This window comes from Microtus oregoni, unplaced genomic scaffold, assembly GCF_018167655.1.
Source record: "Microtus oregoni isolate MIOR12 unplaced genomic scaffold, Mior012 000050F_000, whole genome shotgun sequence".
Taxonomy (NCBI): Eukaryota; Metazoa; Chordata; class Mammalia; order Rodentia; family Cricetidae; genus Microtus; species Microtus oregoni.
The window spans coordinates 2943355-2959887 of NW_024543224.1; the positions used below are offsets into that span (position 1 = coordinate 2943355).

Consider the following 16533-nt stretch of genomic DNA (forward strand, 5'->3'; position numbering starts at 1 on the left):
TGCTTCAGCTTTCCCTTTCAAAATTTTGTAAACAAATTTGTTATTTTGTTCAAAGACAATTGAGCACAATTGAGTAGTTTGTTGATTGCCAAACTGAGTAAACTTTACCAACATATAAAAGATTGTTCTCTTTCCTATTGTTTGTGATTTCTACATTTGTTCCTCATGACTTCCAAGGCTATCAGTTTATAAAGTACTGAAAGTGATTTGAATTTTTATATACTTTAATCTGGATTTGTAATTTTGTAGAAAATTACAAAGACTAGAATAGCAAAGTCATAGAAGAAGCACGTAGAAGTATCAGATGCTACCTTTGTACCTCTGCCAGGGCTGCTTGATGAATGAGTAAATGAATACCATTGAATCTTCCTCGAGGAATCTCTTATAGGAGTTTTGTGATAAGTAAAAAAAAAATTAACAATATTTTTAAGATTCTGTGTCAGCATATAAGTCATCAAATGTTATTCATTTGATATATTCTAAGATAAATATTCTACAGTTATAAACATCTGCATCAAATATTTATGTACATCTACTGGGATAGCAGATATTAAAGAGGATTTCTAAATATTGCATGTATTAAATTGCAGAGAGTATATACCCATATTTACTTCATTTATGATGAAGAACATTCCTTGTTTGTAAAAGGATAAATTTATAGTACAATTTCATATAAAACCCACATATTAAAGGAAATGTAAGAACTTGCATGGGGTATTTTATAAAAGCTAATGAGTATCTTGGTGGTAGCACATCTTTAACAAATATCTTTGTCATAAGCATCTTCTTACAGACAATATTTTATAACGTTTCATTTTTATTATTTCGATCGTAATGCCAATTGAAGCACTGAAGTTAATTTAATCCAATGGATTTTAAGTCTCAAATCCCGTATAACTTTTCTTCTGTGCAAGAGAGTTCATATTTGACTGTATTGTTTGTTCACGGTGAACCTGAGAGCTTTAAGACAACTGCTGCTACCTCGTTTCTGTTCGTGATTGCTACATTTGTTCCTCATAGTTTCCAAGACTATCAGGTTAAAAAAATGGATTGGAGATTATATATGCTTTTACCCAAATATTTATTTCAATGATAAAAGGAGAATATTACAAAAACTAATATAGCAAAGCCATAGAGTGGCCACCTAGAATGAACAGATACCACCTTGGAATCTGTGAGGACTACTGGATGAATGAGGGAAAGAATTTTTGTATTGAAGCATAAAATAAATTTCAGTCTTATCCAAATAATGTTAAGTGACTATACTTTTGGTAAAATGTGTTTTTAAAAGTTTGCATGCATTAGAAACATATGAACTTAAATTAGTTTAAGAAAAGTAGTATTTGAGTTCATTGCAAAAGGCAGTTTTTAACATGAATGCTTTAATATGTTCTGTTCTGGACATTTGCTATGTCATTCCTATTGCTTGGAATTCTCTGTCTGAGCCTCTGTTATTGATCCCTAAGGAATATTTTTAAAAAATTAACAAACAAACAGGGGCCAATGACAAAAATAGATATTGTTTTTGAAAACTTGCCTAGTTTGGGGACTATTTTAAACTTGCTATTGTACTTTGATTCTCAAATCTCTTACTCTCACTGTTGGAATGTTTATCAATTTCTAAACTAAGGATTTTATTCCAGTTACAGAAAACAATTAAAACAGACTAATTCCAAAGGAAACTCTGAGCCATAGATATTTTGGCTATGTATTTTTTTTTTATTGCGAAAAGAAGAAAAAAAAACATAAACAAAAAAACAAGTTTCCACCTCCTCCCAGCCTCCCACCTCCCTTCCCCTCCTCCCACCCTTCCCCCCCTCCCCCCACCCTTCTCCCCCTCCCCCCACTCCTCTCCGCCTCCCTCTCCAGTCCACAGAGCAGTCCGGGTTCCCTGCCCTGTGTTAAGTCCCAGGTCCTCCCCACTCCGTCCATATCTAGGAAGGTGAACATCCAAACTGGCTAGGCTCCCACAAAGCCAGCACATTAAGTAGGATCAAAACCCCCTGCCATTGTCCTTGGTGTCTCATCAGCCCTCATTGTTCGCCATGTTCAGAGAGTCCGGTTTTATCCCATGCTTTTTCGGTCACAGTCCAGCTGGCCTTGGTGAGCTCCCCGTAGATCAGCTCCACTGTCTCAGTGGGTGGATGCACGCCTCGTGGTCCCGAATTCTTTGCTCATGTTCTCCCTCCTTCTGCTCCTCCTTGGGACCTTGGGAGCTCAGTCCAGTGCTCCTGTGTGGGTCTCTGTCCCTATCTCTATCCATCACCAGATGAAGATTCTATGATGATATGCAAGATATTTGTCAGTATTGCTCTAGGATAGGGTCATTTCAGGTTCCCAATCCTCAGCTGCCCAAGGAACTAACTGGGAACCTCATCTTGGGCACTAGGGAGCCCCTCTAGGGTCAAGTCTCTTGCCCACCCTAAAGTGGCTCCCTTAACTAAGAATTGTGGTTCCGTGCTCCCCCATCCACCCTTCCTTCATCCCAATTCTCCTGTTTCCCAGGTCCCCCCTCCTTCCCTTCTACCTTTTCTCTCCCCATCTCCCCTTACCCCCATCCCACCCACCCCCCCCAAGATCCCATTTTCTCCCCGGAAATTTGTTCTACTTCCCTTAGCCCAGAGGACAACTATATGTTTTTCCTTGGGTTCACCTTCTTCCTTAGCTTCTTTAGGTTCACCTATTGTAGACTCCGTGGTCCTTATTTATGGCTAGAAACCAATTATGAGTGAGTACATCCCATATTCATCTTTTTGGGTCTGGGACACCTCACTCAGGATAGTGTTTTCTATTTCCATCCATTTGCATGCAAAATTCGAGAAGTCATTGTTTTTTACTGCAGCGTAGAACTCTAGCGTGTATATATTCTATACTTTCTTCATCCATTCTTCCATTGAAGGGCATCTAGGTTGTTTCCAGGTTCTGGCTATTACAAATAATACTGCTATGAACATAGTTGAACAAATGCTTTTGTCATTTGATAGAGCATCTCTTGGTTATATTCCCAAGAGTGTTATTGCTGGGTCCAGGGGTAAGTTGATCCCGAATTTCCTGAGAAACCAAAACACTGACTTCCACAGTGGTTGCACAAGAGTGCATTCCCACCAGCAATGGTTGAGGGTACCCGTTCTTCCACAGCCTCTCCAGCAAAGGTTATCCTTGGTGTTTTTGAGTTTAGCCATTCTGACAGGTGTAAGATGATATCTCAAAGTTGTTTTGATTTGCATTTCCCTGATTGCTAAGGAAGTTGAGCACGACCTTAAGTGTCTTTTGGCCATTTGAACTTCTTCTGTTGAGAATTCTCTGTTCAGATCAGTGCCCCATTTTTTAATTGGGTTAATTAGCATTTTAAAGTCTAGTTTCTTGAGTTCTCTATATATTTTGGAGATCAGACCTTTGTCTGTTGCGGGGTTGGTGAAGATCTTCTCCCAGTCAGTAGGTTGCCTTTGTGTCTTTCAGTTTATTTATATGCTGGATTACATTGATAGATTTTCGTATGTTGAACCAGCCCTGCATCTGAGGAATGAAGCCTACTTGATCATAATGGATAATTTTTCGGATGTTTTCTTGGATTCGATTTGCCAGTATTTTGTTGAGGATTTTTGCGTCCATATTCATGAGTGAGATTGGCCTGTAGTTCTCTTTCCTGGTTGAGTCTTTGAGTGGTTTTGGTATCAGAGTAATTGTGGCTTCATAAAAGGAATTTGGTAATGACCCTTCTGTTTCTATCTTGTGGAATACATTAAGGAGTATAGGTATTAGGTCTTCTTGGAAGTTCTGGTAGAATTCTGCATTGAAACCATCTGGTCCTGGGCTTTTTTTGGTAGGGAGGTTTTTGATAACAGCTTCTAATTCTTCGCGACTTACAGGTCTGTTTAGATTGTTCACCTGGTCCTGGTTTAGTTTTGGTAAATGGTATTTATCTAAAAAAGCGTCCATTTCTTTTACATTTTCCAGTTTTGTGGCATACAGGCTTTTGTAGTAAGATCTAATGACTCTCTGAATTTCCTCTGTGTCTGTGGTTATGTCCCCCTTTTCATTTCTGATCTTATTAATTTGCGTGTTCTCTCTCTTTCGTTTGATTAGTTTGGATAGGGGTTTATCTATCTTGTTGATTTTTCTCCAGGAACCAGCTTTTTGTTTCATTGATTCTTTGGATTGTTTTCTGTGTTTCTATTTTGTTGATTTCAGCCCTCAATTTGATTATTTCCAGTCTTCTACTCCTCCTAGGTGAGTCTGCTTCTTTTTTTTCTAGAGCTTTCAAGTGGGCTGTTAAGTCTCCAATATGTGCTTTCTCTGTTTTCTTTAGGTGGGCACTTAGTGCTATGAACTTTCCTCTCAGGACTGCTTTCATAGTGTCCTATAAGTTCGAGTATGTTGTTTCTTTATTTTCATTGAATTCAAGGAAGACTTTAATTTCTTTCTTTATTTCTTCCTTAATCCAGGTTTGGTTCAGTAGTTGACTGTTCAGTTTCCATGAGTTTGTAGGCTTTCTGGGGGTAGCATTGTTGTTGAATTCTAACTTTAATCCATGGTGATCTGATAAGACACAGGTGGTTACTAATATTTTTTTGTAAATGTGTAAATTCGCTTTGTTACCAAGTATGTGGTCAATTTTCGAGAAGGTTCCATGAGCTGCAGAGAAGAAGGTATATTCTTTCCTCTTTGTGTGGAATAATCTATAGATGTCTGTTAAGTCCATTTGCTTCATTACCTCCATTAATTCTCTAATTTCTCTGTTAGGTTTCTGTCTGATTGACCTGTCCATTTGTGAGAGAGGAGTGTTGAAGTCTCCTACTATTAGTGTGTGCGGTTTGATGGCTGCCTTGAGTTTTAGTAATGTTTCTTTTACGTACGTGGGTGCTTTTATATTAGGGCCATAGATATTCAGGATTGAGACTTCTTCCTGATGAATTGTTCCTGTTATGAGTATAAAATGTCCCTCTCCATCTCTTCTGATTGATTTAAGTTTGAAGTCAACTTTGTTAGAAATTAGTATGGCCACACCTGCTTGTTTCTTAGGTCCATTTGCTTGATAAGCCTTTTCCCAGCCCTTTACTCTGAGTAGGTGCCTGTCTTTGTGGTTGAGGTGTGTTTCTTGTAGACAGCAGAATGTTGGATCCTGTTTTCTTATCCAATCTCTTAGCCTGTGCCTTTTTATAGGTGAGTTGAGCCCATTGATATTAAGTGATATTAATGACCAGTGGTTGTTAACTCCGGTCACTTTTTAAGTAGTAGGGTTTGTGTGTTTTCCTTCTTTGATTTGCGCTGGTGAAGAGTCTCTAGATGTCTGAGTTATTGTGGTCATTGTTGGACTCCTTGGTTAGTGAGTTTCCTTCTATTATTTTCTGTAAGGCTGGATTTGTGGCTACATATTGTTTAAATTTGTTTTTATCCTGGAAAATTTTGTTTTCTCCATTTATCGTGAATGAAAGTTTGGCTGGATATAGTAGTCTGGGCTTGCATCCGTGGTCTCTTAGTTTTTGGAGAACATCTATCCAGGACCTTCTGGCTTTCATGGTTTCCATAGAGAAGTCAGGTGTAAGTCTGATAGGTTTACCTTTATAAGTAACTTGGCCTTTTTCCTTTGCTGCTCTTAATATTCTTTCTTTATTCTGTATATTTTGTGTTTTGATTATTATATGGCGAGGGGATGTTTTCTTTTGATCCAGCCTATTTGGTGTTCTGTATGCTTCTTGAACCTTCATAGGTACATCTGTCTTCAGGTTGGGAAAGTTTTCTTCTATAATTTTATTAAGTATATTTTCTGTACCGTTGAGCTGCACTTCTTCTCCTTCTTCTACTCCAATTATTCTTAGGTTTGGTCTTTTTATTGTGTCCCATATTTCCTGAATGTTTTGTGATGAGAGTTTGTTGGACTTGCTGTTTTCTTTGATCAGAGTGTTTATTTTCTCTATGTTATCCTCAGAATCTGAGATTCTTTCTTCTATCTCTTGTATTCTGCTGGTTATACTTGATTCTGTAGTCTCTATTCGTTTACCTAGATTTTCCATGTCCAGCCGGCCCTCTGTTTGTGTTTTCTTCTTTGCCTCCATTTCAGTTTTCAAGTCATGAACTGTTTCCTTTATCTGTTTGATTGTTTTTCCTTGGTTTCCTAGGGTATCATTCACTGATTTACTCAATTCCTCGAACTTTCTATTATACTTCTCATCCATTTCTTTAAGGGCGTTTTTTATATGCTGTTTAAGGGTGTCAATCACTTTCATGAAGTCAGTTTGTTCTACTTCTTCTTGATTAAGGTGTTCATGTCCTCCTGTTGTGGGGTCACTGGCTTCTGGTGGTTTCGTGTTGTTTTTCAGATTGTTGGGAGAATTCCTGCATTGGCGTCTGCCCATCTCTTCCTCCCAATACTCCCCTTTGGATCTTCTTTTATAGGATCAGGTATTCTTGCCCACTGATGTACCTTCCCAGTGATGTCACTCCCCAGAGATGTTTCTCCACAATGATATTTCACTAGGTGCCCAGAACGAAACTCCATGCTGCTTGGTTAGCTCGCGAACAAAGGGCCCATCCTGCTCGCTCGCTGCGGGCAGGCTATGGGAACAAAGGAGCTACCGGCCACCCCTTTGTCCTCCTGGTTTGGGTTCTGTCCCAGCACCGTAGCAGGCTGGGCAGGCAGGAGCTATGCCCCAAAGGATGGAGGGAGACAGGGGGTGTGGGGATCTGGATGTAAGCTGAGTGGGATAGGAAGAGAGAGGGGGTTTGGGCAGTATAGCCCCTGTAGGATGGCCAGGAAGTGTGGGCGGGCTGAGGTATGATCCCAGGTGCCGCAGCACTCACTCACCACAATGATGTTTCACTCGGTGCCCAGATCTAAACTCTGCGCTGCTTGGTTAGCTCGCGAACCTTGGCTATGTATTTTTAATTTCAAAGTTTTTTTCATTTGAACATCAAAGAGTTCAGACTAGATTTCAATGAAAAATAATACCTAATGCAGTGCTTCTTAACCTTCCTAATCCTGCAATCTTTTAATACAGTTCCTTATGTTAAGGCGACCCTCAACCATAAAATTATTTTAGTTGCTACTTTATAACTGTAATTCTGCTACTTTATACATTGTAATGTAAATATCTGATGTGCAGGATATATGATATGCGACCCCCCAAAGGGGTTATGACCCATACAGGTTAAGAAACACTGAGTTAGCATATAAAGTGACACTAATGAGCATTATTTACACCTGTATTAGCCAGGAAGCCCATTAGTTCAGAAAGAAAATAATAATCATAGACCATTTGTCTTAGAGCATTTCATCCTGTATGTTCCTGTTTAATTAGTTTTGTAACAGAGTTTAAGGCCTATTGAAGTTAGGAACATTTTCTTGACTACTTCTTTGATTGTGTTAAATTTTCTGAATGTGCTTCCAGAGGTAATTTTGATATAATTTAAATTCTCTTTATTGACATCAGAAATAGCTATTGAACTGTCATTTCTTTCTTTATGCAGTTGTCTTAAGTTGAGAATAGCTTAAAATTAGAATAAATTGAAATGTTGACTATTGCATAAGAAAGACACTGTGCTCTCAGAAAGCTCATTTGAGGAACGTTTATGATGATATTTTAAAAAAAATAATAAATGTCATTTTTCTTTCATCAGTCCCAATGATTATGTTTTGGCAACATTCCTAAGAACTTGACACCTGTCACAAAAACATGATTTTCAAGGGAATTATTATGTAGACTCATTTTACTGTCTCTATCTTTACATTGGTCATTCTACTAAAATTTAGAACATTTAATATTTGTTCTGTAGGTAATTTATTTCATGTGTTATTTGTGTGCTATGATAACAGAATTTGTATATGTTACACCATTAATGCAAGGGTAATCTATGAATTCACAACATTTTTAAGCATCCTTTGAAATATTGCTCAAGTTTCACAGATGCTGATTATCTTTCCTTAACGAAAATATACTGATTGCTACTTTTTCCTACTAAATTAAATAACTTATGTGTAAGGTATGAGCCAAGATTAAATGAATTTAAATAATAAAAATCATTAGTGCCTCAAAATGATGTTTATATTTGCCAAAAAAATAACAGTCAGTGATGAAATTTAGCAGCGTAAATTTGAGTACAAGAAAGTCACTTGATTGAAAAAAAGATGGCTTTGCTTGTGTAAAGTGATTTCGTGGTCCCATTGCCTACAGCCTTGTATTTATCAGAGACAAGGTAAACCAACAGTACTTGAGCACAACTGTTGGAGAGTTTCTATGCAGGTAGGACTTGGGGATTTCCCTTTATGCTTGTATGTCTCTTTTAGGCTCATCATTATTGTATAGATTCTCTGGGATTATGAATTGTACTCTGGTATTTCTTTGCTTTATGTCTATAAGAGTGAATACATATGATATTTTTCTTTCTGGGTCTGGGTTACCTCACTCAATATGATGTTTTCTAGGTCCATCCATTTGCTTGCAAATTTCAAGATGTCATTTTTTTTCTGCTGTATAGTACTCCATTGTGTAAAGGTACCGCAGTTTCCGTATCCATTCTTAAGTCCAGGATTATTTAGGTTATTTCCAGTTTCTGGCTATGACAAACAATGCTGCTGTGAACATAGTTGAGCACATGTCTTTGTGGTACGATTGAGCATCCTTTGGGTATATACCCAAAAGTGATACTGCTGGGACTTGAGGTAGGTTATTTCCTAATTTTCTGAGAAAGGGGCTGTACTAGTTTGCACTCCCACCAGTAATGGAGGATTGTTCCCTTTATCCCACTTCCTCTCCAGCATAAGCTGTCAGGAGTGTTACTGATCTTGGCCTTTCTGACAGGTGTAAGATGGATAGATCGGAGTTGTTTTGATTTGTATTTCTTTGATGGCTAAGGATGTTGAGCATTTCCTTAAGTGTCTTTTAGCCATTTTAGATTCCTCTTGTAGTAGGAGCTGCGGGCTGCTTTCCTTCCACCCAGCTCCCAGCTGCCTGGTTAGCTTATGCCCCGAAATAACAACACACAAACTATATTCTTTTAAACACTGCTTAGCCCATTAGCTCTAGCCCTTACTGGCTAATTCTCATATCCCGATTAGTCCATCTCTAATAATCTGTGTGGCACCAGTCTTACCGGGAAAGATTCAGCATGTCTGAGCTGGTGGCTTGCTTCATCACGTCTGGCCCAGAAAGGGGAAGCATAGTGTCTGAGCTAACTTCCTCTTCCTCCCAGCATTCTGTTCTGTTTACTCTTCCCACCTATGTTTTAACCTATGAGGGCCAAGCAGTTTCTGTATTTTAATTAACCAATGACCTTCCTCCATCATCCTCTATTGAGAGTTCTCTGTTTAGGTCTGTACCCCATTTTCTATTGGATTATTTGTTTTTTTGATGATCAATTTTTTGAGTTCTTTGTATGTTGTGGAGATCAGACCTTTGTCCAGTATGGGGTTGGTGGAGATCTTTTCCTATTCTGTAGGCTGCCATTTTGTCTTGATTACCATGTCCTTTGCTTTACAGAAGCTTCTCACTTTCAGCAGGTTCCATTTGTTAATTGTTTCTCTCAGTGTCTGTGCTACTGGGGTTATATTTAAGAAGTGATCCCTGTGCCAATGTGTTCAAGACACTAGTGTCTTTGAATGGGGAATAGGGGCTAATATCTCTCGTTGATGCTGTACTCCTTGTTTGAATCCTTTCAACCATTTGAAGAACCAAGAAATAATATTGTTCCAAGAAAAGATTCTAAAATGGTAGCTAAGACAAAACTCACATATTCAAAACACCACATCTTTGGGGGTATGTACTTGTGTGTATGCAGATTGGTGGTACTGTTGTACAGCTTGCAAATGCTTCAAACCTGTTCTTCAAAGCAGTCTCATTGGGGAGATTTTCTGTTGCCCCCTGTTTAGCAGTTTATGTCACCTTAGGTGCTTTAAGGTGTTTCACTGAATCAAATAAATGTCTAAATAGTAGCATGTTTTAGGAGCAAAGGCATGTGTTTCTCTTTCCTCAATTAGTCCAAATTAGTGAGATTTTACTATATATTTCATCCCAGTACTGCTGCAGTTACCTGTAAAGAAGTAATTTATGTTACACATTAGAGAAGAAGCAGCAATTGATTTTTACTTCTGTTTGGCTTATCTTTTCTGCTTAAGTGCTGATATTTAATTTGTAGGGAAATCTCTAAACAGCTCTATATTTTTATGTTTATCCTCTTCCCTGAGCTAATGAAATAAATACATTTATTGATTTCAGAATCACCTTTATTAATGTAGTTAACACGCCTTACTAATGTTATTCCATGTACTTGGATTAGAACCATTATTGTTTATGAATCAACATTTTTCTTTCAGGTCAAAGGAATGCAGATGCTGCAGAAGAAATTAGGCCTGGGCCTCCAAAGAAGAAAATGAAGGAATTGAGGATTTTGGATCCCAAAACAGCCCAGAATCTGTGTATGTATTATTTTCTGCATAGGTGTTGTGATGATAGCTTATTCAGTGTAAACAACCTTCCAATTTTTTTGACCAGTTACATTGCTAGAAAATACATCCTATATAAACTTCCTACTGAGTGGCCTCGTCCAGTCTTTATACAAGGAGTGGTGCCTAGTTTCATTGCAACTTGATACAACATGTTTGGTTGAGATCCCTGGGAAACCTGCTGTTTGTTCATTTTCTTTTCTTTGAAGGGAAAAGGAGAAGTGGAGATGGCAGAGGAGGGTGGTGGTGGCACAGGACAGGCAGGAGAGGAGGAAGAGGAAACTGTGGTCAGGATGTGATATATGAGAGAAGAATAAGAGAGAGAGAGAGAAAGATAGGAAAGAAGGAAGGAAGAAAGGAAGGAAGATCATGTATAAATATAATCCAGGTTGCCTTTTGACACTTAATTAAAATGAAGAAAATAAAAATTGAACATTGTTTAATCCACTGAGACCTATGAGTTTTAGATCTATTGTTAATAAAAGTATTGTTAATAAAACTTTTATAGTGAACATTATGAAACCTAATATATGTTGGTATTCAAAAATATTAATTTTTTATACTAGTCCTGAAATTCATATTTTTTTTTTAGAAATATTTTCTAGTCGGTGTTGACAAGTCATTTAATTACTATTCCCTTATTTGAAAGAATTGTAATATGATCTGGTTATATTGTTAGTCAGTGCACTTCAGAACTGGTGGTTGATCCTGGAGGCCTTTTGCCCAGAACTGAGACATTAAATGTGGTGTTAGTAATGGAGTCAGATAGTTAAATTCATGTTCATTTCATCAAGCCTCTAAGTGTTATTTGGCATACTCTCTCTTCTCACATTGGTCCTAGAATATTTTCTTTTATCACTACAGAATGGTGTTTAGATATTGAGAAAACCAGAAATTTTAATACATTCTTCATTTCTAATTACACAAAGAATATTGTGGGGGTTATTTAAGAATGAAATTAAAGTAAACAACTTACAATTCTGGCATCAGGTAAAATCTACCTCAAAAATCTGTCTACTAATAGCTATCAAGAATTTGTGTCTTGTTGCAATGATAGTATTTTTTTTCACAAAGTTGATGTTCAGTAATTTTTTCAGTATACAATATGATCTTATTTCCTGGTTAATATCTATCCAAGAGATTTATTTCAATTTTTTAACTCACATTCAGTTCCTATGTCTAGTAACCATTTGCCTAGGTGATAAATATTTAATTTTATTTTGTTACCAGTGCAAACATACAGATCTTTTCAGAAAAATTCAGGAGTATGTTACTTCAGGTTCTCCCTTTAAGAGCATACATATATTCTTTTAAAAGTGGATTTAGTGTAGACTGGAATGGAACGTGTTGTTTAAAAGTTCTGTCTGTGTAAGTGTAAGCTATCCCAGTTAAAATGAGTTGAATTCTTTCAACGTAACATAAAATATATCCAATGAAGTAAATGATTCAGCATATGAAGAAAATAGGAGTTCACTTCCTGAGTGTCAGCAAGAATGCAGAGTGCATCAATGAAGTCAGGCACTTCAGCTCTTTTCTGGCAGAAACAATAGTGTCCTTCCATATTTGTGTGAGATCCATTTCAAAACTTCCAATGGATGACTGAAACCATGGGAAGTACTTACTCCTGGCTGTCTCGCTCTGTCTCTCTCTGTATCTCTGTCTGTCTGTCTCTCTCTGTCTGTCTGTTTCTGTATGTATATATTTATGTATATGCCTGTGGTAAAGTTTGTTTTATACATTAGCCAGAGTCAGATCTTAACAATAATAATAAAGTCATATGATTACAATAATATTCCAGAAAGAAAAGTTACATGACTATGGTATGGTCTCTTTTCCCTCAGAATCTCTCACTGTACCTGTATCATTATTTTTGTGATGATATGAAATTATATTAAAAAAAAACAAAAAACAAAAACACCAGACTGTTTCTTCTTGGTAAATCAAGTGGGCTTCTTAAATATTCCCACATTTTGTGGTCATTGTTAAGAAGCGTATAGTTTGCTTTAAAGTAAGCAGTGTCATACTTTCACAGGAAATCTGCTAACTCCACAGGCTACCATTTTAGTAAACTTTTAGTCATTGTCAAAAACTAGTAGAGTAGGTCAGCTAAAAAAAAAAAAAGTTTTATTTTAGCTCATTTTTTTTGCTGATTTTAGTCCATGTCTGGTCCCTTTTATTGCTTTTGGTCTCAAGGCAAAACAACAAAACATGGTGAGTCAAAACTACTGAACTCTTAGTGGTAAAGAAACAGAGATCCAGAGAGATCGAGTTTGGAAGCAAGATATACCATTCAGATCATGCCCCACTGAGTGAATTTTTTTTTTAATTCTGCCTCATCTTCTAATAGTATATTTAGCAATGTATTTCTTTTTTTTCTTTTTTTTCCATTTTTTTTTATTGAGAAAAGGAGAAAAAAAACAAGTTTCCACCTCCTCCCAGCCTCCCATTTCCCTCCCCCTCCTCCCACCCTTCTACCCCTCCTCCCTCCCTTCTCCCCCTCCCCCCACTCCTCTCCCCATCCCTCTCCAGTCCAAAGAGCAGTCAGGGTTCCCTGCCCTGTGGTAAGTCCTAGGTCCTCCCCTCTCCATCAATTCCTAGGAAGGTGAACATCCAAACTGGCTAGGCTCCCACAAAGCCAGCACATTACGTAGGTTCAAAACCCCGTGCCATTGTCCTTGGCTTCTCATCAGCCCTCATTGTTCGCCATGCTCAGAGAGTCAAGTTTTATCCCATGCTTTTTCAGTCACAGTCCAGCTGAACATGAAGTAGGATCAAAACCCCGTGCCATTGTCCTTGGTGTCTCATCAGCCCTCATTGTTCGCCATGCTCAGAGAGTCAAGTTTTATCCCATGCTTTTTCAGTCACAGTCCAGCTGGCCTTGGTGAGCTCCCAATAGATCAGCTCCACTGTCTCAGTGGGTGGGTGCACCCCTCGTGGTCCCGACTTCTTTCAGCAATGTATTTAAAGTATCAATCGTGCATTTGTCTTGAAGTCACCAATGAAGTCTTGTGGGCTAGTTACTTATCTGAAGTCCCATGTCTGAAATTTCCATTGGAGAGCAAACAGTTAGCATTAGAGGTTTTTGGAAAAGCATATTGTATCTTATCCATAACAGCCACGAGATGATTAGAGAGCAAGTAGCATGCATTTCTCAGATGTATTGTTTGATGAGTTTCAGGAGATAAAGTGATATGACATGCAATTTCATGCTACTACTCAAAATAACACAACATAAAACTCACTAAATAATCCTTTCTTCAACTTTCTAATGAATAATTTTAAACTAAGATTTAGAAGAAATAAAGTGATGTTTACATTTTTGTCATTCTTTAGAAATTCTATGTTGGATGTATCTAAAAATTTTGAAATTAAAATATAGAATGACTCGAAAGACCGTTTTAAACTAATCTTTTTTTTAATTTTAAGTTTTGGTGGATTATTTTGTATCAGCTTAATATAAAATACCTGAGCATAATGTCATGACAGATCTAAGTAGGGTTGTTTTTGTACATATGTGTACTTGAGATGCAAATGCTATAGTTAATCTTGCCTATATGGATAGTACATCAAATAGAAATAAGATATAATTCTGCATATTAGTCTATTAGTGACAAAATTTAATATTTTCCATCTATACATGATTAATTATATATAATGAAATTAATAAATTAATTAAATATATATATAATGCTTTTAAATTTTGATACTATTTTGTCTCTAATAAAATCCAATTTTATTTTAGCTATATTTCTAGGATCTTACCGCATGCCATATGAGGAGATAAAGAACATTATTTTGGAGGTTAATGAAGACTTGCTCAGTGAGGCCCTAATTCAGGTATATTGGATATCTTTGGTTTTAAAATCATTTTCATAAATATTTTAGATGCATCGCTTATCAATGGTTTTTTGAAAAAAGTTTTTTACTTTGGATAATAGAATCTGAAGTGTTATTATTGAGATGACTCAGTCTTTAAGATCCAAGTTTCAGTTCTTTCTTGCCATGCCCGAGATATCTTGCTTTTAAGTTTAAAAATGTGCATTTGTAGACATATCATTCTCTGTACATTACAGAATTGCATATATTTCATCATCATAATGGGTTCATTAAATAGTTTTTTATTACAATATTATGGGTGAAAAAGCCGAGTATGCCAGGCGGTGGTGGCATACGCCTTTAGGCCTTTAGTATGCCAGGGCTCGGGAGGCAGAGGCAGGAGGATCTCTGTGAGTTCTAGGCCAGCCTGGTCTACGGAGTGAGTGCCAGGACAATCTCCAGAGCTACACAAAGAAGCCTGTTTCAAAAAAAAAAAAATAATAAAATAAAGAAACAAACAAACAAAAAAGACAATTTAAACATTGCATAGTCTATGGATCTTTCTCAGGATCCGTAGATAAATGTGGTAGACTATTCTTTTGTTGGATACTTGTGCTGCATATTATATCAAACACTTGGTATTTATCATTTCATTGCATCTTTAAACACCTCAGGAAATAAGTGTTAGTGATAGTGTACTCCCTTTAGCAAATGAGAATCTGAATTTTAGATTATTCAATATTATATCTTGAAGTATCGAATCTAAGCTTCAAAACAATGTCAAAAGGGGCTGCAAATATAGTTCAGTGGTAGGGTGCTTGTCTACCCTAATGTTGTTTTGAGCTCCATTCCCAGTACTATGTAAACCCATGGTTGCTCATGCCTGTAATCTCTGCACTTAGGAAGCAACCGGAAGAGTAGGAGTTCAAGGCCTGCTTAGTACACATGTGTGAGGCCCTGTTTTAAAAAGGAAGCAGATACCAATTAATTTATTTTATGTAACTATAACAATTTATTTCCCCCATACACTCTGTAAGTAATAGAAAACATGTATTAATGACACAAGCAATTCATATTTATATGGATGGTTTATGTCTGCATCCCAGTTTACGTCATGTATATTTTAAATCTGAACATGCTCATTTACAATAGGATTAAAGCTTGATGGGTTTATACTGACTTTTTGCTATCGTGATACACATTTATGTTCAATATGGCACGTTTATGAAAATCCTCTTTTAGAAAAAAAAATTAACAAGGTTTGTTTTATTATTTTTAAGCTCCTGTGGGCAACAAACATGGCCATTGTTCCTTGAGTTGAAATGGGTAGCTCTTTACATTCATTCTGGCACAAACACACACGCACGCACACACACATTTAGTAATTATGATTTAAGAAATATATTGTAAAAATAGGAAGGTACAAAATAGGTGAAACACAGAAGGAAAAAAACATTACCAGTCATATAGATGTTCGAAAAGAAAGAGTTAAAGGTTTAGCAGCATGTATAGAGGTCTAAAGCACAAAAGGAGAGCCTGGACAAAGTCAAATTCTGGAAGCACCAAGTTGCCAAGCACTATTTTAATTCGGTTCATTGTCCCTCACTTTCCCAAAAGGAAAAGTAAGATCTGTGTAACAATTTGAAATGCAGCTATTGACTTTAATGTAGACCAGTTAAACTAGGAAGTTTATTAAACATTATTAAGTTGCTACTATATCAAACTGTAAGCAGTTCATTCCTCTTAACTAGACCAAAGTCAAACAATTTTTTAAAAAGCAAAGTTGCATTATACATACTATAAAATAATAGAAGCAAAGACCTTCCATATTTCTATATGCATAGTTTGAAGCCTAGTTTCATATGAGGATATGCATAAGTGAGAATTTTTTTCTTTCTTTTATTCTCAAAAGTACTTAAAACCTGATTTTAAAAATAAAAAAATAACAGTTATACTGACAAATTTAATGACTTGAGGCTTTTACATATTTGCAATATTTTTTCATTTGCCAAGGTATGCAGAGGAAAAGATTTAAAGTTGTCATTCACAAAAGTATTGCTATATTGATTGACTCTCAAACTATGATCATATCCCATTACAGTTTTTTTCTTTACATATGAATGATGAAAAAGCTTTCATTATTGAGATATCGCAAGTTTACCTGCCTTGCCTTACCATAAGGCATCAGATACTCCCAAGAGTTGTGGATACAGACAGTTACAAACTACCCTAAGTTTGTTCTGGAAGCCAAACGCAGATGCTTTCTGAGAACAGTATAC

General features: G+C 36.7%; 1 protein-coding gene across 4 annotated transcripts in view; it reads left to right on the forward strand.

Moving 5' to 3' along the window:
- Nucleotides 1-16533, forward strand: part of Diaph2 (diaphanous related formin 2) — a 745764-nt gene that overhangs the window by 321089 nt on the left and 408142 nt on the right. For all 4 annotated transcript variants that reach the window (XM_041636640.1, XM_041636641.1, XM_041636642.1 and 1 more), the window contains 2 exons: nt 10310-10411; nt 14181-14275. In XM_041636640.1, coding sequence (XP_041492574.1) covers nt 10310-10411; nt 14181-14275 — 197 coding nt within the window. The remainder of the gene's footprint in view (nt 1-10309; nt 10412-14180; nt 14276-16533) is intronic.